At 39.2% G+C, this 27,375-nt stretch overlaps 1 protein-coding gene and 1 long non-coding RNA gene across 4 annotated transcripts; one reads left to right on the forward strand and one right to left on the reverse strand.

The window, feature by feature from the left end:
- The first annotated feature begins 331 nt into the window (after positions 1–331).
- st3gal5 (ST3 beta-galactoside alpha-2,3-sialyltransferase 5) lies at positions 332–26,489 on the forward strand. Of its 3 annotated transcripts, none has more exons than XR_012595517.1 (9): positions 332–473; positions 3,516–3,632; positions 8,347–8,470; positions 10,528–10,737; positions 16,286–16,422; positions 16,546–16,732; positions 17,917–18,075; positions 20,980–21,371; positions 23,391–23,510. XR_012595517.1 is itself a non-coding variant. In XM_074647748.1 (8 exons), exons 1-8 carry the CDS (start codon positions 466–468, stop codon positions 21,256–21,258), a joined length of 1,221 nt encoding a protein of 406 aa, XP_074503849.1. In that variant the 5' UTR covers positions 332–465; the 3' UTR covers positions 21,259–26,489. The 3 variants fall into 3 exon arrangements, 1 of the variants encoding a protein (XP_074503849.1); XR_012595516.1 differs by lacking the exon at positions 23,391–23,510 and adding an exon at positions 23,181–23,315; XM_074647748.1 differs by having other exon boundaries at positions 20,980–26,489.
- Positions 12,374–12,823, reverse strand: LOC141774934 (uncharacterized). The gene is made up of 3 exons (XR_012595520.1): positions 12,749–12,823; positions 12,592–12,652; positions 12,374–12,502 (listed from the first exon to the last, which is right to left on the reverse strand). It is a non-coding gene; the product is annotated as an uncharacterized LOC141774934 (long non-coding RNA).
- Positions 26,490–27,375: the final 886 nt, after the last annotated feature.

Raw genomic sequence — 27,375 nt, forward strand, 5'->3', positions numbered from 1 at the left:
TTCAACATCACAGCATGTAAACATGTTCTAGTAAAAACTCAAAATACAAGTATGAACCTGAAAATGAGCACGATATGGGACCTTTAATAATACAATTTAATTCAAAATGTGTATAAAACAATGTGTCTTATTGTTTGTTTTTTTACCTGTTTGTTCCCCAAACGGTGACATGTTGTTTGTGTCTTTGTCCCTTAATTAAAACTTGAAGTGAACAACGGTATTGTGATGAGCTCAGATGTCAGATGACAGATGTCAGATGTCAGGGCAGGTTTAGGGTTTAGGGACGGTCAGGCTCTTATTACGGAAAGCGGAAGTGCTGGCCAGTGTTCCGGCCTCTGATTGGCTCTCCGTCTGAAAGGAGGCTGAAGAAGTAACGCTGGGATGACACACAGACACACAGGCACGGGATAAATAGCTGAGCATTATTCTGTCTAAAGGACTCGTTATGGCGAAACGGTGGAATCCATGGAAGGGTGAGTCATTAATTCAATAAATAACAGAGAAGAGATAGCAGTTTAAAGGAGTGTGTTGAGGTTACCATGGCTCACCGTTTAGTCCGCTGCAGCAGCACAACGGTTACCCTCCGTCTCCCTGTGAACAGCACTACCAGGGAACTATATTAACCTACAGTAGCTAATGGTGTATCTAATGGTAGCTGCTGCTTCAGCTGCATATATTCACTAGTATTCATTGTCCTGCTGCTACCAGACCTCGTCTCGTCCCTGGGTGGTCTGGGTCTGGGTCTGGTCTGGTCTGGTGAACCCCAAAGCTCCGACCCGTGACGGTCTTTCACATCCAACAGACTTATTATTCTTAAAACTATGGACCAATGAAGAACAGACATGTCAGAAAGGCAGTGTTTTATTCAGCAGGTGCCGAGCGACGGTTATAAGTCCATGCAGCTAAATGCGCATTATGACATCTCATATCCCGAGATGCTTCACTGTGCCGCGGACACCAGCCAGGGGTCGACCTAACACTCTGGCCTTAATGTTAACACAGCTGCTAATTACATTACTTTAACCATAATAAAACGTTAACACAGCAGCTAATTACATTACTTTAACCATAATAAAACGTTAACACAGCAGCTAATTACATTACTTTAACCATAATAAAACGTTAACACAGCAGCTAATTACATTACTTTAACCATAATAAAACGTTAACACAGCAGCTAATTACATTACTTTAACCATAATAAAACGTTAACACAGCAGCTAATTACATTACTTTAACCATAATAAAACGTTAACACAGCAGCTAATTACATTACTTTAAACATAATACAACGTTAACTTGAGCTGTTGTGCCGAAACTGCCAGAAACATTAAGTAGTAGCAGCTGTTCTCTTCTAATAACCAGGTTAACAAGCTGGCTCTATACTTGTGAATGTAGAGAGGTGGAGGCTGGTTGTCTTGGCAGTAAGTGAGCTAATAAAGTTGTTTTTTATTATTGAATTCTTTCAACTATACAGTTTACATGGAACAAGAAAAATGAAGATTTTACATCGTAACTTATAAATCATCAATATATGACATGGACAACATGAGACTAAAGACAGAAAAGAGATCAAATTAAATTACATAAAATTGAAATAAAAACATATAATAAATAAAAATAAGCGACATGATGACATTTAGTACAAGGGAAATGACTAGATATTTTAAATGTATGTAGTTCATTTGTTAATATTTTCTTTACAAAACAATTTTTTTGTATATTTGGGATGTCAAAATAGCTTTTGTTGTTTGTAGTGATGTTGGAGACAGAGTCAAAGAGGTATTGCAATTCAACACAAAATAAGTGTTATCTATATGGTATTTACCAAAAAGACACAAAAGCTTAATAGCATTGTTAATAAAATTTGATTTTGTATTACAATTCAAAAACAAGACCATGTCTTCCAGTATTGGTGTTAATATATTACAGTTTGTATAAACCCGTAGTAAAGTTAGTAAAAGCTATATTGACCCATTGGCAGTGGTAGATACATTTACTCAAGTACTTAAGAACATGTTTAGGTACCTTTACTGTACTTGTACTTTAACATTTTTAATTTATGCTGCTTCTTTCTGTAGTTCACTACATTTTAGAGAGAAACCTTTCCCTTCTCTACACCTGAGAGATGGCGTCACCACATTTTACATACAACACAGATGAACCACTTATAACTGATGATTAATGCTATAAATTCCACCTCGGCCATGCTACATCGACATTAAAGGTGAACGACAACATTTTCAAAATTCATACATGTTCTTCCTATGGTCAAAGACAGTCCAACAAATATTAGTCAACATGAACAACTCTCCCCCAAATCCCAAAACTAGAGAGCTAAAACTCAAACTTGTGATGTCATAGGGTATAAAGTGCGAAACCGCTCCATAGACAGTGAATGGGGAGAGGTACAGATGACACTGAGAGCACGCAGGGGAATGTTCTGAGTATATGGGGACATTTTGTGTTTCACAACTACAATTGAATGAAGTTCATTTGGGTATAAAAAAGAAAACAAACCTTCTGTGGGTCCACAAAGTCTCCTATTCATTGTCTATGGAGCAACTCCAAACTTTATACCCTATGACATCACAAGTTTGAGACTTACTTACTTCACACATATCGATTGAACTGTCCCAGGCCATGGAAATAACATATTGGAATTCTTAATTTAGGTGGCGTTCCCCTTTAAAGGTGGCTTGCATGTTAATGTATAATAATCCAATAATAAAACAATTATATAATATTTTACACAATGAGTACTTCCTTTTGATACTTCAAGTAAATTGTACTATTTTAATACGTGTAGCCTATACCTTCCCATAAATACAATTTTACATGACTTTTACTTGTAACAGACTATTGTAATGTACATTTAAGTTATAGATTCAAATATCTTTTTCACAGTTGTCCATTATGATAATGTGCAGGCATTGGCTAGACCAAAATAACATTCCATTACAATACAATATGTTATAGTAGGATCTAGGGCTGTCTCGGTGAAGGACTTTCCCCTGCAGTGATAATGGCTGGCTCAACAGTGCGTTATGCGGTATTATTGCCTTTTTTTTTGCACATTACTTAATTTATCCTGATTTTAAAACTAATGAAAGACTTGTTAAATGCAGAACACAGAAGTGCAATGAGAGGAAGCGTTTTTGTTTTTTTCCCAGACACAAACACATTGGTTGCGTCTGGTTGCTATGGTACAAAATATTTGCAGTATATACTCCCGTTGCAAAGAATTTAAAAATAAAAAAGGGAACTGTCATAGTTGGCTTGTCAATAGTGTTTACGATCCCCAAAACGCCAGTTTGTGTGTCCCACCATTATAAGTTACACTGCTGTGACATAACTGCCAATATTACCTCTAACAGCTGTTGCATGCAATCACTGAGCTTTATAGTATCACAAAATAACTTATTCATAGAGGTGCAGCTGCTGGTTAAGTAACCCATAATGCATTGTTCACTAATGTGGCTAATAGACTTGTGTGTGACTATCTCTGTGTCCAGGACCAGATCCCTGAGAGCCCGGGGGCATCACCCTTCCTCACAGATACCAGAGGAGTTCCCAGATTCCACCGTGAATGAGAGCAACATGAGGCTCCCTAAACGCTGGGCGGCACACAAGTGATGTTCACATAACACAGCACAAAGACTGCTTCTGTTCTCACTGAACCATGGTGGTTAGGTAGACACGGCCAACTTTGCTCTGCACTGTTCTAAAGGACTTAAAGGAGAACGCCGGTGTGATTTATAGTCATCGCCATTTTTTTTTCTTTTCCGTAATAATTTATACGGAAAAGATTCTCACCCAACCCTCACCCATTGCTGATGCAAAAAGGATCAGCAATGGGTGATTTATTATGTAAAGCACTTTGAATTGCCCTGTTGCTGAAATGTGCTATACAAATAAAGCTGCCTTGCCTTGCCTTGCCTAAAGAACAAAAAACAAAGTTAAATTGCATTTTTAAAAAAAGAAAGAAAATAAGATAAAAAAATAAATTAAAAGAAAATAAAAAAATAAGGTAGACTTCGACAGTAATGACAATTATTGGATAAATCCCCAACCACAGATAAAATAGGCTGATAAACTTTACCATGTACAAATGGACAATTTAACTATTAGTGGTCATTTCTGTTTACATAAATCAAACTTTATGATTTCATACAATTTAGCTGATTGAGAGAAATACATGTTATATGCCATGAGTCCATTAGTCTGCCCAAATACACTACGTCCAAATGAAATTAAAACATATGCTACAAAAATACAAAGTACAGGTGGCCTTAATCATACGGACAGTCGGACAAAATAAGATAAGAGGGGCTGCCAGGTATAGTTAAAAATAGCCAGTTTTATTTATGCCCACTTTGTTATCAGTGCAGGCAGCTTTCAGTTACTTTTTAAAGGCAATTTTAACATTTAAAAAACACAAATATACAGTATAAACACAGATGTGGCAGTTAAGTTTCACGCAGCAACAATATGTAACTCAACTCTGAAAGTGCAAGATAAAAGAATGATCTATCTCACTCTGTGGAACCTGTTTGTCATACCTCTTAAACCGTAGGCTGCTGGAAGGTATGGTTGCCTAGCGGGTTTGTTGGGATATCTCCATCTGTGCCCACACAATGGCAGGAAGAATGAGGGCAGGCAACCTCTGAAGCACAAGCTAAAAAAAAAAGCCTCAACTCAATGGTTTTATCTGCTGTTGAAGTGGTGCAGACACAACGTTTTTTTTCTGCTCTCTCGTTTGATTTATCAATAATTCTTCCTTGAACTAAAATCTGCTCCACTGCATTCAAAATGCAATCCGTTTCTCAACCAGGCCACTGTTATTTTTAGTTGGAGTGGAGTTGTAGACAGCGCTCAAGAAAGGAAGGGAACCAATGCTTTTTCTCTTTCATTTCCTAAAACGTTGCAGTGCTCTATTCTTATCTACCTACTTGTTATCTTGTTTCTGTGTTGCAAAACCAGAGAAGGCTTTAAGAGAGTAAATGTGGTTAAGGAAAGACGAGTGCAGATGAATAAATAATGTATATGTGCATGGTGATGTGGAGTTGAATAACCAATAAGGTTTTTTTTCTACCAGGCCAGACGGAGCAACAGTGCTTTCCACTGTAACAGGGCTACCAGAATTTGCCCCACAGGAATAAAGGCTTTACTAACGGGGACAGGATATGGAAGTCTTGCAATGCTTTAACTGCTTTAACAATCAGCTCATTGTTACACACACCAATGCTTTCTCATTTGAAGGCCTTCTTTAAATGTTGCTTTGTGAAGCAGGAAGGACTGGAAGTGCCACGGCAATCACACTTGAGATCCGTTATGCAGTTACTGTGCTAAAAAATCCCCTACAGTCCTACAGTTGATCTTAGATCAGTCCAATACACTTGTAAACTTTTCAGTTTATTCAGTCAGTAGTCCTAGTATGTTAAATAGGTTGATAGGATGAGGATTAAACTTTATCAAACCACCTTTTTTTATTGAAGTGACTGGGATGTACTGTTTCTAAATGTCTTCTTAATTTGTTGGGACTCATACCGTCAGCTGCCAGAGTTTTCAGACATAAAGTACACACTGGTCTCTCCTCATCTCCCACCGCCTTCATTATTATGTATATTTATATAAATATAATTTATGGTGCTGTTAAGATTAAGAGCTTTGTTTCTGTAAGAACAATGAGCATACCGCTACGTGTTCTAGAAAGCTTTACTCATCACTACACTGACCAACAACCAGGGTTGGAAATTAGCACCATCCACCAGCCAAATGCTGGTAAAATATGCAAGTGGCTGCCAGATTTGCTCCACTCACCAGCCAAAAAACAATGGTAATCTATTGAGTGGCTGGTAGTTTTTTGGAATCCACCAGCAATAGTGGCAGGTGGACAAAAAAGTTCATTTCCAACACTGCCAATAACATGTCGTAACTTTTGCTTTCGTCTAGAAATCACCGGTTTTCTGCTGGAATGAATAGAGCTGAAGGGGTTAGTGGGACAGCCATGCTTTTAGTTTGAAACAACTAATCATTTACTGCCTTTGAGTGGTGGTGACACGCTGTATATGAAGTCTTCAGTTGTGCAAAAGTCATGAAGCGTGTTTTGCACTTCTAAATAATATTGAAATATTGATTTCGGTGGCCTATGAGAAGGATTCTGCAGGACCAGGATTTCCTGTGTCTCAACATGACTCAATGATGCACGCGTAGTGATCATCTCGCACCATGCGGAGAATTATCTGCAACAGAGTCACTTCGGCAGAGGTCTGTGGTTAATGTGCACCTGCTACATCATCTGCATGTTTCCTGGGTATGTGGCAAGCAGCATAGTGCAGAATAAACAGCAGCCCCACTCTATAAATCATTGAGTGAGAGGGTTTTTGACTGAATGGGTCATTTCATTATTTCAGGCTGTGGACTCTTACAGCTGACCACCACGCTGTACTCATGAAAGGGGCAGTGTTTTCAGCATCTGATCAATCACAAACATGGACAAGTCTACTGTCAGCAGAGCGGAATATTTTACAAACCAAGAGCAAACTATAATATGAGACAAACGCGGAGAAGTTAAACACATAATCCAGACTAATAGCAACACAGTTGAAGCTGCCGAATGCAGGAAGGACAGCTGGTAAAAGAACAAATTTGCAGACGTGTGAATGCTTAAATTAACAGACATTAATTTAACAAAATTCCTCAAAAGTCAGATAGATACCTCTAGATGGGGCAGTGATATTATAAAAAGCTTTCAGGATAGAATGGATGAATAGATTAGACTTCATTACGCCCCTTCAGTAAGTTTATGGCGTGTCTGACTATTTCAGCTTTCTTTCAGCTGCGTCCCCGACTCCGCCGGTGTGAAAACGGACTTGAGAGCAAATATAAAAACATAGTTCAAAGCGGTAAACACCCTCAGCATACAGCCAGCTGTCCTTCCTGCATTTATCAGTTTAAACTGTGTTGATTTTAGTCTGGATTATGATTGTAACTTCTTCGTATTTGTGTAATATCATACGATCCGCGCACAGAGCTGTGATTGGTCAGTGGTCGGTGCTTTTATACGAGTTATCTGAAACATAACCTGCTCCGGAGCAGGTTAGATGTTCAGCATCAGTTACCATGGCGATCTACCCCGGTAAGAAGTGAACCACCGTCGTAGGACTGAAAACCCTGAAGGTTTAACCCTGAAGTTACCTCGCTAAGAGATTAGATCATGACAGTAACATCACAGCACTATAAATGAGACAGGAGTGGACTGTGAGACATCATTTGGCAAGGTTAATAATAATAATAATAATAATAGGGTTAGTGTTTACAGAAGGAATTTCACCCCTTCATAATTACCAGCTGTGACAGCATGTAGTTTTCACCTTTTGAGTCTGGGTGTGTGTCATCCTGGTAAAATGTGGTCCTGGAGACACCTACTGTAGCAGGACCTGCCACAGAGGCAGTTTTGAGTACTTTGCCAGGTGTTCATATTTCTGTCTGTGGACAGATTTTGTCACAACGATAGCGTCACAACCGTACAAGATGCAGTCACGAAAATGTGAGGAGCTCGTAGATGGGTGTGGGGAATGCTGTACACTCCCAGGCATATAGTTCGGCTGGTAAATAAAAGCAGTTAGTTGAGAGTGTCGGGCTGCCTTTTTGAAGCAGCAAAGCTTTGTAGATTGTCTGTCGATGGTATGAAACTCACCTATCACATTTGAGTTTCAAAACATAAAAAGTAAGCTTAGGAATTTGGGGGTTTGAGGAGGCCTCTCTTGATGTCGATGTTAAAAAAAATCACTTATCTAGTTTCCTTCCTCAAACTCGAAGATCTTAAAGCTAGAGTTGGTTATCTTCTCCAAATAATTTTTTTTGTAATATTTGTTGAAATTTTCATTACATCCCGACTTGTGTTTCTCAAGATTACCAACCCTAGCTTTTAATGTTTCACACATGGAAAATGAATATGTCACTATTCACTGAATCAATAATCTGTTACAGCAGGCTGGCCATGTAACTCTCTACATCTCTGCACACCATCTCCATCTGTGAAACCACAGTCGTTTGTGGTTTTGCTGCAGTGGGCTAGTTTAGTAGCCTCTGCCTTGAAACAGATGTTTCCTCGAGAGATTGACATAAGTGTTGTCATTGATGGCATTGGCTTTCTGCACGTAACATGCACATTTTTACAAATGTGTTCTGTTTTTTCAGCTTATCTCCTCCAGCAGCTGAGTCAACTCTTGGGCTGGTGGCTTTATGGCTTTTAAACACAATGTATCATACTCTAACAGAAACCATTCCCCTTCCCCTCTCTCCATCTTGTTCTGTCTGTTTGTGTGTGTGTGTGTCCAGGTGTGTGTTAGTACTGTGTGTGGTTTTAGGCTTCCTGTGTTTGGTGATGGTCTCTCGTCTACCACTGATTGAGACGGGGACAAGCAAACCTCTGGATTTGCACGTCAGCCATGCACATAAAAAGGTGAGGGGCAGGCTACATCCACACTAATACATGATCTCTGTCGAGCGTCTTAGGGCCGTTTCAGAATTAATCTTCATCCATACTACCACGCCTGAAAACGCATATCACATGACCATTGACGTGCACTGGGCATGCGCGTGCCGGTGTAAACAGGAAGCAGCGCTGGACACGGGACTTGATGCAAAGCCCTCAAATAATAGCTTGCCTCCTGCACATGCAGGCAGTAGTAACATTATAAAATGCAGAATTTAACTGCACAGCAGCTGCTAGCGTAGATAACAATTAACCACTGGTGGTCGATGCTGTTGTCTTTTGTTTTCTTCCGTAAAAAGGTTCACGTGATGGGGCTTGACGAATCAGGGAAGGACAGGTCATGACTGAGGCACGCAAATATCTCCAAACTCAGCTTCAAGTTTCTGGTGCTCGTAATAGCTACAGATGGTTGCGCATTAGGCTGTGAGCACATATTCTCAAAGTAGAAATTATTTTTTCGAGGGACCTAATTAAATCACAAATATTTTACAACATATTTTATTTATTCGAGTGAATGATTGATGATTTGTCTGCAGCTGTCGGGTTTCTAATTACTTTTGTTCACCTATTCTATGATATGATATTACATTTATTTATGTATCCATTTACGAGAAGTTATTTAGTCAAATTGGGAAAAAGGTTTTGTTGATTGGTATTGACACTCAGGTATAAAGACACTTTTCAGAGAACGTTTCGGAAAGCCTCTAGTTGTCCTCCATGTCGGAAGGGACAACAGTTGCTAATTTCAACACCGTGGTTTCTATATGTTCATATACTGTGTGGCAAATAAACAAAGAATAGCAATAAATTGGTGTGTTCTTCTAACTGTATGTCGTCACAGTGCAACAGTAATATCATAAATAGTTGTACCTGCCTCAACACTTAGCAGAAAATCGCTTTCGGAAGTGGTTACAGACGGCCGCAGATTGACGTTGAGAGGTTCTTTTTTGACTCAACATCCTTTCCTATGAAAGGACTAAGGACAGATACTAAGAATTCAGATTCTTAGTATCTGGTAGGAATGATACTCAGCCCTGTCTGTGGGACAGAACACAATGCTCCAGCATTTAGTCTGTTTTAATCAAACTCTGTTACGGTATGTTGGGCCAGAACAACTGCACTAGGGTTCGCTTGGAAACAGTCAGTTGCAGTGAGATCATACTATATACATAGAAATCAGAGTTTCTATTGGCCCAAAGCTAACGTGGGTGGGAGTAATGGACACAATATGCTTCTTTGTTGGCGCAAATGATCCCAGTTTGTAGATATGCAGATTTTAATGATACAGCACAATTTAGTAATTTATAGAAAATTATTCTGCGGACCCCCTGGGGGTCCCCGGACCCCGCTTTGAGAATCATACTATATATATATATATAAATTATATATATATATATAGTATGATGTTTACTGGAGGAGAGGGGATTCGTCTGCACAGTAGCTCAGTGCTGAGTCAAAGTGAAAAAACGTCAGCCCTGCTCCTTCTGACACGCCCCCTCAACAATTTTTTTTTTGATTTGGTCCGCATTAATTTGTGCACTGTGAAACCGAACCAGACTAAATAGAAAACGAACCAAAAGTATCAATGTCACTCTGATTCAGACTAGCCCAACGGACTATGGCTGTGAAAGCGCCCTTAAACTGCTTTTAAGTTGTTACTGCTTTCTGGTGGTGATATGAAAAGCAATGACAAAGACCAACCTAAAATACTAAAATAGTTTCGAGCTGTGTCACAGTTCTTCCACACGCTATGAAACAAGCTGCCATGTTACCTGCACTGAGCACTGCTGACGGTTCTTTGTAATATCGATAAAACCCTCAATACCAGTATTTATACTCTGTTTGGCTGCTGATGCAGCTAAGCAGGATGCCATGGAATTTTACAGAAGAGACTGAACTGTACTACTAACATGGACGACACACACAAACTGTGAACTTAACATAATTGTTGTGAAACAGGTTCTGCTAACGTAATGATCGTCCCTGGGGACATTCTGTGTTCATAACCTGTATTTTACTTGCAGCAGGTGAATGAGCACGTGACCAGAGTTCTGGAGAGTCAGTGTCGTCCCAGCAACACCAGGCACAGCTTGTTAGCTCGACTCCCTGCCTCCAGTCAAACAACCCAGCCCTTCCTGTGGAAGGACGTGCCGCTCCCTGATGGCCTCTTCCTGTATCCACCACCATTTGGGTTCAGAAGTCTTCAGGGAAAAGTGGAGGACCTGCTGAAGCAGGTGCATGCAACTTCTTTCCTTCCTTTATTTTTGTCTAATCTAGTTAGCATTTGATCCTTTATAGTTTATCTATATTCAGTTAATGGCACCTTGTATGTTCCTAATGAAGAGCCTAATCTCTGCCACATATCACATGCAAATATAGTACAGTAGCACACCACAGCTGTTGGTTCAACTGTTCAGCTCTAGAACTAATGTAGTTTGACTTATTATTAGGACTGTCAAACGATTGTCCATGGTTGGTACCGATTAATCGCAAATTAATCGCTCATTTTTAATCCGTTCAAAATGAACCTTAAAGGGAGATTTGTCAAGTGTTTAATACTCTTATCAACATGGGAGTGGGCAAATATGTTGGTTTATGCAAATGTATGTATAAATTTATTATTGGAAATCAATTATCAACACAAAACAATGACAAATATTGTCCAGAAACCCTCACAGGTACTGCATATAGCATCAAAATATGCTCAAATCATAACATGGCAAACTCAAGTCCAACAGGCAACAACAGCTGTCAGTGTGTCATATCTATAACCTTTATTTATGATTTATGATTTATGATTAAAACCTCTTTTATAAGTGAGACCTAGCCAAGACAGGGGCAAATAGCAGCATCCAATACATAACAAGACAACGTTGAATCACGACAGCAACAATAGGTACGACAAAATACATTACATCATCATACAGTGCAGCATGTTGGTTATGTGTTTCTTATTTAATTGAAACAACTGCAGCTAGCAGTGACCACTTCCTTTATTCTATGTTTAAAATCATTTAAAGAGATACGGGTCTCAAGTTTAAGCTTGGCCTGCAGACCATTCCAGGACCATAGTGGATCAGGCTTGTTTTGCCAGCATCTGTACTGATTGATGGAACTTTAAACTGAAGCCATTTATGTGACCTTAGATTATAACTGTTTTGGGGAATTACAAACTTCCGGCTTAAGTGAGTAGGAAGTTTGCCAGAGATTATTTTACAGACTCAAATGTACCAGTGCTGTAACCTCCTCAGAGTGAGGGATGACCATCGATATACCTGCTGTATACGGTACAATGATGGGTCCTGAAGCCAGAATTAGTGACATACCCCAGGGCTGAGTTTGGACAAGGTGGACGGTGAGGCAAACCTGTAAATAGTATCACCATAGTCAGTCTCCAGTCACCAGTCACCAGAGTCAAGAAAAGGCCAGCAACTAAGCGTTTTCTTGATGCCATGGAAAAACAGGACTTTAGCCTGTACAGAAAACTCACTGTGAATCTTAATTTCTTTGCAAGATGGTCAATATAGCGTTTCAAATTTTGACTTTTGTCCATCGAAATTCCCAAGTATTTGTAATTGTCAACAGCTGTCAGTGTGTCAGTGTGCTGACTTGACTATGACTTGCCCCCAAACTGCATGTGATTATCATAAAATGAGCATGTCTGTAAAGGGGAGACTCGTGGGTACCCATAGAACCCATTTTCATTCACATATCTTGAGGTCAGAGGTGAAGGGAACCCTTTGAAAATGGCCATGACAGTTTTTCCTCGCCAAACTTTAGCGTAAATTTGGAGCGTTATTTAGCCTCTTTCGTGACAAGCTAGTATGACATGATTGGTACCAATGGATTCCTTAGTGAAGAAGCTATGTTGCTTGTGGTGGTGTTGGTTCATAAAACATCTGATGTGGTGCACATTTAAACACAGGATCCAGGGAGCCGTTCCAACAATTTATTAAAGTCAAGGTGTGAAGTTGGATGGCAGTTGGTGGATGATTTTTTCTATTAAGAAAAGACATTAACAGATGATATTATAAATCTCATAGATATAATACAGATTACAATTAATAAGTCAATTCATTTTAACTTACATCTTTATGCATCCACAATCTGGAATTTGCCTTTTCTCCTTCACATATTAAACTCAGGTATCTAACATAACACAAAACAATCTATTAACTTTCAAACAATATATATCTCATTTCAACCAAATAAATTATAAAGGCACAAAAGCCACATTAAACTCACATCACTCTCTCTTTGTTCTGCCTGGAATTGTTTGGAGGGAAAAGGGAGGGTTCAGGCCTGGAGGGCAGACTTATATAACCTACGGGGGAGTGGTTTAGTCAAGTGTGCATTCTATACCATGCCTGCAGGTGGGTTAGGGACTTGTGATTTAACACTTAGGTTGTCTAGTTTCATATGCTGCCAGTATCTTCACTCTAGCTTTAAATTAAACTAAACTGAACTAAACTGAGCCCGCTACAACCTAAAAATCACAAGTTGCGTTACTTCATTAAAGAAATTAGTGCTGTTAAAACGAATGATACAATTCGACAAGTACTACTGATAATTCAAGATATCTGCAAATCCAAATTTACCGCTCCAAATTCCATATCAGTGCGCAGAAGGAAGCTTACATCTATACTCGATATAACCTCTGAGCTAGCTACCGTTACAGCTAGCTCACCTAGCACCATGAGCTAGCTAACGTTACTGCTAGCTCACCTAGCACCATGAGCTAGCTAACGTTACTGCTAGCTCACCTAGCACCATGAGCTAGCTAACGTTACTGCTCAGCCGAGGAGGCCTGCATTAATGTTTACATTAATTGTCACAAGCACAAGCTTCTCGTTCATGAGTAGATGCACGCTTCCTTTTGCGCGGTGATACGGTTGTTGGCTGTAGTTTGGTAGAAAGAAAATAGTTCCTACATGAAACCGCTCACAACAAGGTCTGTGGATTATCTCCAGTTACCGGGTCATGATTTCTGGAAAGAGACATTGCTGTTGAGTTTATCTAATGTATTTTTTTTGGCGCTTTGAGCACCACAAGCAGAGTGCCATCTAGTTCCATTATATTGGAGAGAAGGCAGACATCCCTACGGCCGATATCTCACAACAGTCGGCAACTCACACCGAAACAATCTAGATTGAAGAGGAACAATATGTACTTTTGATTTTGGGGTGAACTTTAAACTCAAGCTATCTTCAATATAGTTTTGCCATATTTCAGTTTAAGATAGTTTCAATTTCTCAAAGTTAGTCTAGATAGTCTAATGCTATTAATAGATATCTGTATCTGGTTGTTATCAGTCATAATCCACTTGTAGATATATACGGTTTGCCATAGAGTGTTGTCGGTTGACATTCTAGTAGGAACTGGCAGGTTCAAACAGTAAAGGGTCAGAACATTGCAGCCGTACCTTTGGATGGAATGACATGTAGATAATGAAGCGTAGCTGTGAGGCTAATCAGTGAAGGTCAAACTGTGATAGGGCCTGCTACACTTGGTCACATGGGAACTAGTCAATCATACATTTAGTCTTACAAGGTGCAGAGAATCAGTGATGTCCACCTCTTTGACAGTAAGCTTTCACTGTTGAGTTAACTAGAATTGGATTTAAGATGAATTTATTATTTCCAGGGCTGTCAGTAGATTAAAATATTTAATCGTAATTAATCGCATGATTGTCCATAGTCGTCCACATTTTGAATCTGTTCAAAATGTACTTTAAAGGGAGATTTGTCAAGTATTTAATTCTCTTAACAACATGGGAGTGGGCAAATATGCTGCTTTATGCAAATGTATGGAAATCAATTATCAACACAAAACAATGACAAAAATCCAGAAACCCTCACAGGTACTGCATTTAGCATAAAAAAATATGCAAACTGCATGTGATTATCATTAAGTGGGCAAGTCTATAAATGGGTATTTTCATTCACATATCAGTTTTTCCTTGATAAAATATAGTGCAAGTTTGGAGCATTATTTAGCTTCCTTCGAAAGCTAGTATGACATGGTTGGTACCAATGTATTCTTCAGGTTTTCTAATTTCATTTGATACCAGTATCTTCACTCTAGCTTTAAAACTGAGTCCGCTACAACCTCCAAAAGATTGATTGCATTAATGCGTTAAAGAAATTAGTGACGTTAAAACGAATTTGCGTTAACGCGTTATTATCGCGTTAACTTTGACAGCCCTGGTTATTTCATCCTATACAACGTTTTAAATCCCATGCGTGTAGCGTCGGAAAAAATAAGACAATCACTAAAGCGTGGTCTAATGATAATAAAACATTATACACATCCACAGTCATATCAACATGAAGCCTTTTGGAGTCACACTCAGGCAGCTTCTCATTCTTTGATGGCTCACCACACCTGGCCCCCAGGCCTTTGAAATAATATCCTCCACAGTATTACCTGAGGTTACATGAAAACAATAAGGGGAGGTTTCATGCAAACGTTGTTCAACTGACAACACAGCCAGGGATAAACATGTGAACCTGAAGGCAAAACACCTGCTCTTGTCTCAACGTCTGGCATGTGGCCAGAAGTGCAACACGTGGATGTTGTCCTTAATTATCCCTGCTAGCATTTATTAAAAACTACTGGTATAATAAGTGAATGTATCCAGAATGAAGCTTTACATGCCCCTCCAATAAAGGAAAGATTGTGGCCTCCTAAAGTAAAGATACTGCAGGAAGCCTACATGATAACCCAGTAAGGATCACTTCTCTCTGACAGAATGGACAAACCAATATGGGTCGACATAGAGCAGCAATTGAATTATCCATATAAAGCTGTTGGTTACCTCAGACAGTTTTCAAACTAAGAATCCAATGATGTCTTTCATAAAGATTATGATTGTCATTGTTATTATAAAATCTGTCTCTTCAGTGGACGTTTACGTCATATGATTCATATACTTTATCATTTATTTGCTAAGTCTGTTTCCATTGCACTTTGTCGCATTTTGCTTTTATCGATGCACCAACTATTCCACCTCAGCCAAGAGTAAAAACTTTTTTGCAATAATTGAATCTTTTATTCGCACAGGCGTGTGTGTGCGTGCGGCGTGGCCCCGCATCCCCTTTCCCCCTTCCCCTTCCCCCTCCCCCGCCATTGTTTCAGCTGTGAGATCAGCTGGATATAAACAAAATAAAACCCACCAAAACCGTCTTGGTTAGTCTTTCCAACAATCACCAACTTTGTCAAAAACAAACCCTTAATTCACTGAGTTGAAAGTATGCCGAGTCATCTCAGCATGTTGAGCAACAGCTGAGCGGCTCTCATCCTTCGGAGGCGGACCATTAAATTAGCAAAATAAAATGACAAACATTGACCAAAAAATCTCCCCCAAAAAACAAAACAACTGCCGATGTTGGCTACTCAGCCAATCGCCGATAGCCGATGTATTCGTCCAATCACCCAACCCTAAATGAAACGCACTCAGTCAGACATGCTAGATCAAACTGAATCCACGCTAAAGTATTTAATAGGCTGTAACGGACCCAAACAAAATTATATGGATTCAGTCTGCTGGCGATGCAATTCCAACCTGGGTGGCGGGGTTCATGTTTTACAGCTGCCTAAAACATGCCCAAAAGAGCATGTAACTGTAGTTTAAGCTAATATAGTTTAGGTTACTGAAAGGTTCAAATAATAATCAAATTCAAACCTACTTTCAACAACAAATGTGCATCTCTATGTTCCTGTAAGTACAGTACTTTTCGGAGTATAAACCTAATGATTGTCTCTGTGAATTTTCCTTTAAAGCTGCCAGACTCGGACTCCGTGCCCCAGTCGGAAAAGACATCGGATAAATGTCGGCGCTGTGTGGTCATGGGAAATGGAGGCATTCTCAGAGGCCTGGAGCTGGGCCCGCTCATCGACCGCTTCGACACCGTTATCAGGTTAGAAACACAAATGACTGCATCAATCCCAATTTTGAGTTTTATCATTATCATCACAGACACTTCCCACTGTGTATAATAACCAACAATGACTCAGCGTCTCTCTCTGTCTCCCTCCTTCAGGTTGAACAGCGGTCCTCTGGGAGAGTTCATTGTCGACGTCGGAAATCGAACCAGCATCAGGATGAGTTACCCAGAGGGCACGCCGCTCCGCTGGACCGACACAGACCCACACACTCTGTATGTAGCTGTGGTGTATAAAGGTGTAGACATCAGCTGGATCTCTGCTATGATCAACAAGCTCACTGTGGTGAGTAGTGCTGCTGTGTGCGTCTGTGTTGTATTGATCTGATGAAACTTGTTTAAAACTGGGTTTTCACCAAGTTTTAGGGAACATTTATCTTGCCACACGAGCCGGGTTTCCACCGAAGGTTTCCGGGACTTTTAGTCCCTGGAACTACTTTTCAAGGAAAAGCCCACTGTTGTCTGCGTATAAAGACCTGTGAAGATTAGGCAAATTAGTCTACTGACGTATGAAAAAGCAACATGACATGAGACGAGGGCTGCTAGTGGTCACAGCCGTAATCACACTCTGCAGCCTGCAGTTCAGTGTGGCCGCGTGATTCAAATAAAACACATGCTTTGTCTCACTTCGACGATATTTACTGATGTGATGAATGAAAGACAGAGGAGGACAGTGAAAGTAAGAGCGTCTGTCTCCACAGTAAATCATCTGTTTAGTGTTTGAGGGTTATTTATAAACGCTGTGAAACAATCAGAAAATAACTTTTCGTTCTCTCATTCACGGCACCGTCCTAGTGTCTCCCTCTTCTAACGTTACTACTCGCCCTCGCAATCTCTCTCTTTTTTCTCTCTGTTTTTTTTTTTTTTTTTTTAAATGAGTCAGGAGACCGACAGCAGAGCCTCACTTCACTTTCAATGTTATCAAACAAGGAAAATGTTCTTCCCTCGTTCTAAAATGGTCCTAAATCGATACCAGAGTACTTCCTTTTTCCACTTTAAGAAAAAGAAAACCTCTTAAATCATATAAATGTAGCTCAAAATATAAACAGTTTCTTAGCATAATATACATAAAGAAGTGTTAACTGTCAAATGTGGACATATTTCACTTCCTTTGTTTGCTGTTTGCATATCAACAAAGCACACAGAGTTCAGACAGTAACTTAGTTATGTTAAGTAAATAGTTTGGTAAACAAAACTCACACGTGAAACTTTGGATGACCATGTGACATTACTCCGTCTCTGAGTGCTGAGTAGCTTCACGAGGCTTCTGAGTCTGTAAACACTCCTCTTTCCTGTTGGCCTGTTCCTCCTCTTGTAGTTCTTCTTAATGCCGTCACAGAATATAGCCTTTGTGTGATTAAGATTCAAAAGCTGATCTGTAGTCTTGAGAAATAATAATTTGTATTGAAAAAATAAAAGCTTGCAGTGTGAAAGATCAGCGTTAGGACACAGCTGTGCTTTGTGTTGCAGCCACTGTGGGACTGGCTCTTCTTCTGGCAGAAGGTTCCAGATCAAATCCCTCTGGAGCCCCAGAGGTTCAGACTTCTAAACCCGCATATCATCAGAGAGTCTGCTTTGGATCTACTGAAATACCCTCCACCCAGACCACGCTGGTGGGGAAGCGACCAGGTAATAAACTTCTGTCTGTGTGTTTGTTCTAATAGCCATGGTAAAGTGACTCTAGATACAATGCTAGATACATGTATCATACATAAATATTATTATTATTATTATTACAGTATATCCAAGAGCTGGAAATATAAATCATCAGTGACAACTAGTGATGGCGAGATGAAGCCTCATGAAGCTTTGAAGCTTTCCAGCAAATTGGTTCGGAAAGGTGTTCATTGCTCGAGGCTTCATGTGCTCACTAAACCACCTGGTGGTCAAAGAGTGTAAAACAGGCAGATATGATCTTAACCATGTGATGAGATAAGATAAGATGTTCCTTTATTAGTCCAGCAGTGGGGACATTTGCAGTGTACAGCAGCAAAAAACAAGATGCGTCAGCTAATACAGTAAAAAAAGAGCTAAACAAAGTGTAACAAAATATGAACCAAGTATAAAGATAGGAAGTATAAAAATAGGAGCAGTATATACAGCATTGACAATAAACAGACTATTAACAAAATTGCACAAGTGGAAAATGATATTGCACAGTGAGAATTAAATGAAAATCCACCTGAAAATATGAGGTTATTGTCAGTTTGTCAGTTTTTGGTGTGTAAGTGTAAGTGCTCTACTGGGAGCAGTGCTGGTTGTGGTCTACTGGGGACACAGATCTGTGATATAATGTATCTTAGGCCAGTAAAGGCTGTTGGGAATGACTATAAACAATGAAAAAAAATCTATTACCATGTAATCAATTTATATATATATCATATATAATAAAATGTCTATTTAGTAAGTATATTATGAGTATATAAGATACATGTGTAATAAACTGTCATTGTTTTGTGAGTAATGCATCTTATGTGTGTAAACCAATCCTTTGGTCAATAATTGTATTGTAGTGTAGTGTAATATAATATAATAATGGCAGGAGGGGTAATATTAGTGTTCTGTGTCACTTCTGGAAAGTGGCATTAGTTGAACCAGTGAAGATCTGAACCACTTCATGAACCAGTCAGCGGTATGGTATGGCCGGGCAGCGAGGCTTCGGATGTCATCAATGACGTCATTGGTCTAAAACGATACAAGCCTCGATACGCGCATCGCAGGAAACTTCCTGGATTACTCGATACACGCTCCGAAGCCTAGGCACAGCACGTAACATCACTAGTTACAACTCAGCAGGCCTCTCAATTGAGAGTCTTTTTATACCAGTCGTCTCTTGAGCGTCTAGCAGCACTGTGGCTTCATCACCGCTGCTAGACGCTCAAGAGAGGACTGGTATAAAAAGACTCTCAATTGAGAGTCTTTTTATACCAGTCCTCTCTTGAGCGTCTAGCAGCACTGTGGCTTCATCACCGCTGCTAGACGCTCAAGAGAGGACTGGTATAAAAAGACTCTCAATTGAGAGTCTTTTTATACCAGTCCTCTCTTGAGCGTCTAGCAGCGGTGATGAAGCCACAGTGTGTAGGCTATAACTATATGTCTAGGAAGCCCAGCAATGACACGCTTAAAATCACTGGGCACCGTGAAAATAAATGCAAGTTCAGTGCACAGCAGGCAGATTACTAGGCTATACACTGCTGCCGCTGCTGCTGCCGAGACCAAGACAGGCGGGAGGCGTAGCTGCACCGTAGAGCCTGAGCCATAACGTCAGGTTCACACTGGATGCGCAGCGCCTCGGAGCTCTGCTGCCGGCTCGCGATCTTCTACACATTTACAGATTTATGCACACATTTACAGATTTGTCTACACATTTACAAATATCAGTATTAGGACTGTCAAAGTTAACGCGCCAATAACGCATTAACGCAAATTCGTTTCAACACCACTAATTTATTTTAACGCATTAACGCAACTTGCAATTTTAGAGTGAAGATACTGGTATCATATGAAACTAGAAAACCTAAGGAATCCATTGGTACCTACTTACTACCTCATACTAGCTTGTTACAAAGGAAGTTAAATGACGCTCCAAACTTACACTACATTTTGGCGAAGACAAATTGGCATGATCATTTTCAAAGGGGTGCCTTGACCTCTGACCTCCAGATGTGTGAATGTAAATGGGTTCTATGGGTACCCACGAGTCTCCCCTTTACAGACATGCCCACTTTATGATAATCACATGCAGTTTGGGGCAAGTCATAGTCAAGTCAGCACACTGACACACTGACAGCTGTTGTTGTCTGTTGGGCTGCAGTTTGCTATGTTATGATTTGAGCATATATTTTATGTTAAATGCAGTACCTGTGAGGGTTTCTGGACAATATCTGTTATTGTTTTGTGTTGTTAATTGATTTTCAATAATAAATATACACATACATTTGCATGAAGCAGCATATTTGCCCACTCCCATGTTGATAAGAGTATTAAATACTTGACAAATCTCCCTTTAAGGTACAATTTGAACAGATAAAAAATGGGCATTCATTTGCGATTAATCACGATTCAATATTTTAATTGATTGACAGCCCTATTCAATACACTTGCAAATCTGAATTCACATTTGGAGAATTCTTTTCACACATTTACAAATCTGATTATGCACACGCAGATTCTGAACACACATTTGCAGATTCCTGTACACATTAACAGTTTTTATTTCCAAAACTCAGTAACAATCACTCAGTATAGTGTATGCTAAATTCTTATTGTGAAGGATCTGGACTAATGATCTATTTATGTATAGAAAAATATAAAACCAAAATTGTGTAATTTGATATTTAGGAAGTTTATAATTATAAGTACAAAATCATTATAATTAGAAAATACAGGGATGTAATAAAACACAATAAACAACAAATACGATTTCAGAAAATAAGACTACTACTGGTGGTTTTCTGGTTAATAAAAAAGTGATGCCAATAATATTTCCCTCCTTGATAATAGTGCGGGGGGTCTTTGTGTTTTTGTCTGCAGAATGTGCCTACCATGGGCGTCACTGCACTGAATCTAGCCAGCCTGCTGTGTGACGAGGTCAGCCTGGCAGGCTTTGGCTACAACTTGTCCCAGCAGGGGGCGCCCCTGCACTACTACGACCACCTGCCCATGACCGCCATGCTGAAGGAGACTTCACACAATGTGGACAGAGAGACTGAACTCCTGAAGAGCCTAGTCAAAGAGGGAGCCATCACTGACCTGACGGGGGGGATTCACTGCTCCTTCTGCCCCAGCAGACCACAAGACTCTTCACTGTGAAGCACTTCCCTCTTCTGTTGTAAAGAGCAAAGCACGTACTGTACAGAAACACAGGAAAACAACGGCGAGACCAAAGGACTTACAGACGTGCGGGAAGTGAGGGAAAAAAACAGGTGAGAGGAAAAAAAACTTGGCACAAAGATAGCAATAAATCTAGTGTAATATATGCAATATTTTTCACAAAGTGCTTCTTGAAGAACAAGGGACATAAAAACAGAAATAAACTCTGGTCATTTTGGTGCCTGCTGGGCTTTACATGTCTCAGTATTTCAATGTTAAAGTTCTTCTGTGAATGAAATAAGTTTATTTGCTGATACACCCAACAAAACGTGGGCGTACATTATGGGAAATTTGAGATTTTACAGATTACGGATTTTAATATATTTCTCCAGATATTCAATGTATTGCAGGTATTTTAAAGCCTTGTGTTGATAGTATTAATGCATAGACAGCTCGCCCACGTTTGAATTTAGGACTGCTTCAGTTGGTAACACGATATCGTCTTATTGGTATCATGATCGGGGGAGGGGAGTTACTTTAAAAGTGTAATGCGATACAATTACTAATTACTAGGGCTGTCAATCGATTAAAATATTTAATCACGTTTAATCGCATGACTGTCTATAGTTAATTGCAAATTAATCACACATTTTTTTATCTGTTCAAAATGTACCTTAAAGGGAGATTTGTCAAGTATTTAATACTCTACCTGACGGCTCCCTCGTTGATACAGTTCCTTTTAGTTTTTTTTGTATCTTATCCATTACTCCCCAAGCCTGATCATGATAGTTCTCCAAGTACTGTGAGTTAAAACGGTTCAATCAAAACATCTCCAGCAAGCAGACTAAACTGAACCGAACCTATTCTTCCACTGGCTTTAAACACATTTTCTATTCGCTCTGTCCCTTGAACCATTGGCGCATAAAATCAGACAACATCCATTAGTACATCCCATCACTTTTTGTAACACTGGTCACCGGATATCATTGTATGCTGATGATATCATTCTTTACTTAGGTAACACAGGTTCTTCTTTACCACATTTGCTTTCCACTTTCGATTCGTTCAGCTTGCTATCGGGATATAAAATTAATTGGACAGCATTGATGCATTTAAATTCTGTTATTTCTCAAACTCCCATGCCCTCCCATATACCAATAGTTAAGAGCTTCAGATATCTTGGTGTTGATATTTTCCATTCTACGTCTTCCATTGCACTACGAAACTTTCAAAATATATACAATTGCTTAGAGAAGGATTTTGAACGCTGGGTAAATCTCCCAAATTCACTCCAAGCCCGAATAGCAATAGTTAAAATGGATGTACTCCCTCGTGTTAATTTTTATTCTTCTATGATAACTCTTGCTCCTCCTATTGGGTTTTGGGAAAAACTTCACACGTTAATCTCCAAATTCATATGGAAAGGAAAGAGGCCTCGTTTAAAATTCACAACTCACCAGCGAGACAAGACACAGGGGAGGGCTGGGTCTACCAGGTTTAAGGGGTACTTCTGGTCCTTTGTGTTACGCCCTCTCTCTACATGGCTCAATCCTAGTTCTTTAGCCTCTTGGAGACCAATTGAGGAAAATTTATCGTTGCCCCATAGACTACAAGACCTAGTGTATTCCAACATACCATTGAAAAAAGCCAAATTACGTTTAGGCCCTATAATTTCATTTCTACTTGTAACTTACCGTACTGTAATAAAGCAGACGCATGCAGATCTTAAATGGCACAATCACTCGCCAATTTTCAATAATTTCTCACTTCTTTCCGGTAACATACCTTTCTCATTCCCACAATGGAAGACCAGGGGAGTTACTATATTAAAGGACCTGTATGGTGATAGTGGCTTACGAGCCTTTAACGATTTACGCGCCGAATATGATCTCCCGGGTTCATCGTTTTTTTTCTATTTGCAGTTGAGATCAGCCATGCGGGCATGTGGTGTACCATGGGGATTAACGCTCCCTACACACCCTCTGCAAACCTTTATCAGTAGAAGCTGCATGGCGTAGGGACTTAACCGATGTAAATGATGAAGAGGTTTCCTGAGACAAGGTGTGGAAAAATTTGTGTGGTACATCTCAAAATCCAGATCATCAATTAATACACTATAAATGTGCCCACAGGATGTACCTCACCCCTAGAAAGCGTCACTCTATGAAGATCATTACATCTCCCAATTGTGATCTGTGTCCATCTGGTGCTCTGGGTTCATTCTTGCATATGTACTGGAGGTGCCATGATGTGTCTCAATTCTGGAAGCAAATATCTCTCACCTTAAGTGACATTCTTGAAGTTAGGATTCCACTCTCACCTACTTTATTTCTATTAATTGATGACTCCTCTCTAAACCTGTCTTTGCAACAGAAACGTATTTTATGGGCTGGTCTTACTGCAGCCAAGAAAATGCTGGCCTTAAGATGGCAACCACCACACTCCTTGACTAGACAACAGTGGGCTAACTCGTCATTAGAAATTATCTTGATGACTCTCAACCCCAGGCTTCTAATGAGACTCATATTGACACTTTTCTAAGTTCGTTAGACCTACCCAATCTTACAAGCTCAGAAAATGAAAATTTAATACGATCAATTTCCGCCAAAGAATTGGATGTGGCCATCTCTAGGCTAAAGGACGGAAAGTCACCAGACTCTGATGGTTTTACCACCGAGTGGTACAAGTCTTTGAAGCCACAATTATCCCCGTTATTACTTAAAACGTTTAACTGGATTTTACAAAAAGGAGAAATCCCACCCTCTTGGAGGGAGGCAATTATCTCAGTCATTCCCAAGGAGGATAAAGACAAACAAGAATGCGGCAACTACCGACCTGACAGTGTTCTCAACTCGGACTACAAACTTTTTACATCCATCCTAGCCCGTAGACTTGAAAACCTCTTACCTGACCTTATCCATTTAGACCAGACTGGATTCATCCAACAACGACAGACTCTGGACAACATAAGAAGGACTTTACATATACTAGAACAAATAACTAAGGATAAAACTAAGTCATTGATAGTGGGATTAGACGCGGAAAAAGCGCTCGACTCGGTTAGATGGGTATTTTTATATAGTTAATATCCCTTGGGAAGGGAGGGGGGACAGAGGGTTTTGCATTAGACCTTGAATGATGGTTTTGTATATGTACCTGTGTATGTGGGGAGGAGGATGTATAAAAGGAATAAAATGAATGATATATAACATTTTTCTCTATACCTTCTCAATAAAAAAGAATGATCACAAAAAACACATTTTGTCCACTTTCAGAGTTAAATGTGACGATGCATTTTGAAGAAGTAAAGCACATCATTTATTAATGTTAACCCTGGAACAAATGGACCTGTATTTAAAGTTACAGAGGCATGTGAATATTACAAAAAAAAGAGTGTCTTGATCTGCATCAGTCCAAGATGTTTTCAATGGCATTATCAGAGCAGGCTTCAAATAGTTGAAGCATATGCAGGGTTCAATGCTGGGAAGCTGCGCGTCCCCTCGCGATAAAAAAAACGCTGCAGTGGACACGTACCATGAGGGCTCGCTGTGTCGTCTCTCCCAGCGGGGAGGGACGGTCCCCTGCTCCGGGCACGGCTCTTAAGCTGGGCGGACTGTCCTCAGTGTTAACCCACCCATCTTGAAACACTGGCCCTGTCTCGTTTACCGTGATGCTTTGTGGGTGAGACAACCAACACATTCAGGATTAAATTGTTTCCTAGAGTACAGTGATGGAAGATGTTCTCAGATCTTTTACTTCAGTAAAAGTAATACCACAGTGTAGAAATACTCTGCAACAAGTAAATGCCCTACATTCAAAATGTTACTGAAGTACAAAAGTATTAGCATCAAATATATACTTAAAGTACCAAAAGTAAAAGTAACCTACTCATTTTGCAGAATGGCCCATTTCACAATAATATATATCATGGTTTATCATTGTAATATAATGATTGATGCCTTAATGTGTTCATCGATTCAGTGTTGCAGCTGGTAAATGTGCTCATTTTAACTACTTTATATGCGTAATAATGATATACTACTTAATAATACACCGCAGTTTATTAGTATTAAGTAACTGAATCTGCACATAGCTAGTATCTAATATCGTCAAATAAATAAATCATTGAAGTAAAAAGTACAACATTTCCCTCTGAGATGTAGTGGAGTAGAAGTGGGCTATAAAGATACGTAAAATAGAAATACTCAAGTAAAGTACAAGTACCTCAAAATTGTACTTAAGTACAGTACTTGAGTAGCCTACAGTCCACTACTGCTAGAGCACAAAATTGTTTGCAAGAGCACAAGATCTTTTAATAGATTTAATCTCTTCATTTTGCTTTCAAAGTGCACCAGATTGATGCATTTAACTTTAAAATGTACAAAATGTTCTGCCCTGAGAGGGTCTGATGTAAGGATGATGGTACCACCTCCATCTCATTTTGAGCCAGGAAAATCCCTGATATGAAAACATATTTCTTCACAGTTTCATTTTTATGTTTTAAAAAGATGGAAATTCTATGTTATCTACAGAATAATGTGAAATACTGCAACATCTACATCATTCCACTGTAAATTAGCAACATAACTTAACAATGACTTTGTTCTGTCTGTGGTGTTGGTGACAGCGTTTGTTACGCCGATTCACAAGAGTTCTGATGTATATTTTTATTACAACTGCATCTTGTTTATTCTACAGTCCTCCAAAATGTCTGATCTGTAAAAAAAATACTGCACAAATGAGATGTGTTATTTATGAATTGTGTTTTTTTTTAATTCATGAATCATTAGTATCATTTTCATTGTTTGCGATGTAGCTAATAACATTTCCACTGCACACACGCTGGTTGTTGTTCATGTATTTATGCCTCGTTTTTTTTAGCTAAAGCTTTCAATTTCATCCATTTCAGTTGTTTCAACATGTTGTTCTTCCAGTGACCCTCTTTTTGAGGGTCACAGTCGATTATTGTGTTTCCATTTAAATATTTAATAGCCAGCGCTTCTGATGTAAAGATTAAGAACAATTCTGTTCAAATGTGACTTTCACAAAATGTAGTCTTGTTTAAAACAACCAACAGAAGGAGATCAATGTACCTCTCTGCACGACTCTTATGTGAAGAAAGATTGAAGTTTTACAATGCCGTTCTGTTTTCATCAACGCTTTTAGATTTCTGTTCTGTTATTGGAACTTGTTATGATTAAAATGTACAAATGGTGAAAATGAATACATTATCACACAGTGAGTAATTGAGTGGTTTATTTGCATGTGAATGATTATTCATTAATCACTTCAAAGTTATGTTTTTCTTATTACTTATTACGTCATTTTTTTTTTTTTAAACAATTCAGATTTAAGGAGTTAAATCTCCCCCTTATGTCCATTAATGTACCATTTATTAATGTATACATATTTCTATTAATATTACAGCTATTATTACTGATATTTCTGTTATCACTCTATTACATCCACTGCTATTGATTATCATTATTAGTCCTATTTCTATTAGTACTTATAGTTGTTGTGCTATTATTATGGTTGCTGTGCATTATTGGTGCTATACCCCGAATGTAACCACTGTATACATCTCTTATACTGTAACAAATACAGCCTGAATACACATGGCCTGTACCTTGGACTGTCCAAGTACGGTATGTACTGTGTTCTTCCTGTACTGCACTGAAATGAAAGAGCAGTAGTATATTCCACAGGTTACTTCAGAAAGAGGTAATTATGTACAAAATGTGTACTGTTGGATAAATGCATATCAATCATCTCACTGTGACTGTTTCCAGAGAAACCTTAGAAACATAACTAGACATTAAAACAAGTGCATTAAACTTAGACATTAAACCTCTGCATTGCAATTTATTGCTGGTTTTACAAACACAAGTCACTAATCCCGTTATTAATTCTTTTTCACAAAAAAATTATTAGTAAGGTAAAAAAAACACAGAAGACTGCTAAATAAATCAGAACAATATGGGAGTGTAACAAACCAACCAACATGGATGAAGAAAATGTGACAACATGTTTTATCTCCCTTGATTGTCCAAAATGTCAGACTGTACGTTTTTGCCATAAATATACAGTGACCATTACTGCAGAAATGTTTCCCCC

The sequence above is a fragment of the Sebastes fasciatus genome, chromosome 10 (assembly GCF_043250625.1).
Source record: "Sebastes fasciatus isolate fSebFas1 chromosome 10, fSebFas1.pri, whole genome shotgun sequence".
NCBI classification, from domain to species: domain Eukaryota; kingdom Metazoa; phylum Chordata; class Actinopteri; order Perciformes; family Sebastidae; genus Sebastes; species Sebastes fasciatus.

Bases quoted from the DNA above. Each gene is read 5' to 3' on its own strand.
- st3gal5 (XM_074647748.1), top strand. The intron at 3,633-8,346 runs GTGATGTTCACA...GTGTGTGTCCAG, and splicing joins AAACGCTGGGCGGCACACAA to GTGTGTGTTAGTACTGTGTG. The intron at 18,076-20,979 runs GTAATAAACTTC...TTTTGTCTGCAG, and splicing joins GCTGGTGGGGAAGCGACCAG to AATGTGCCTACCATGGGCGT.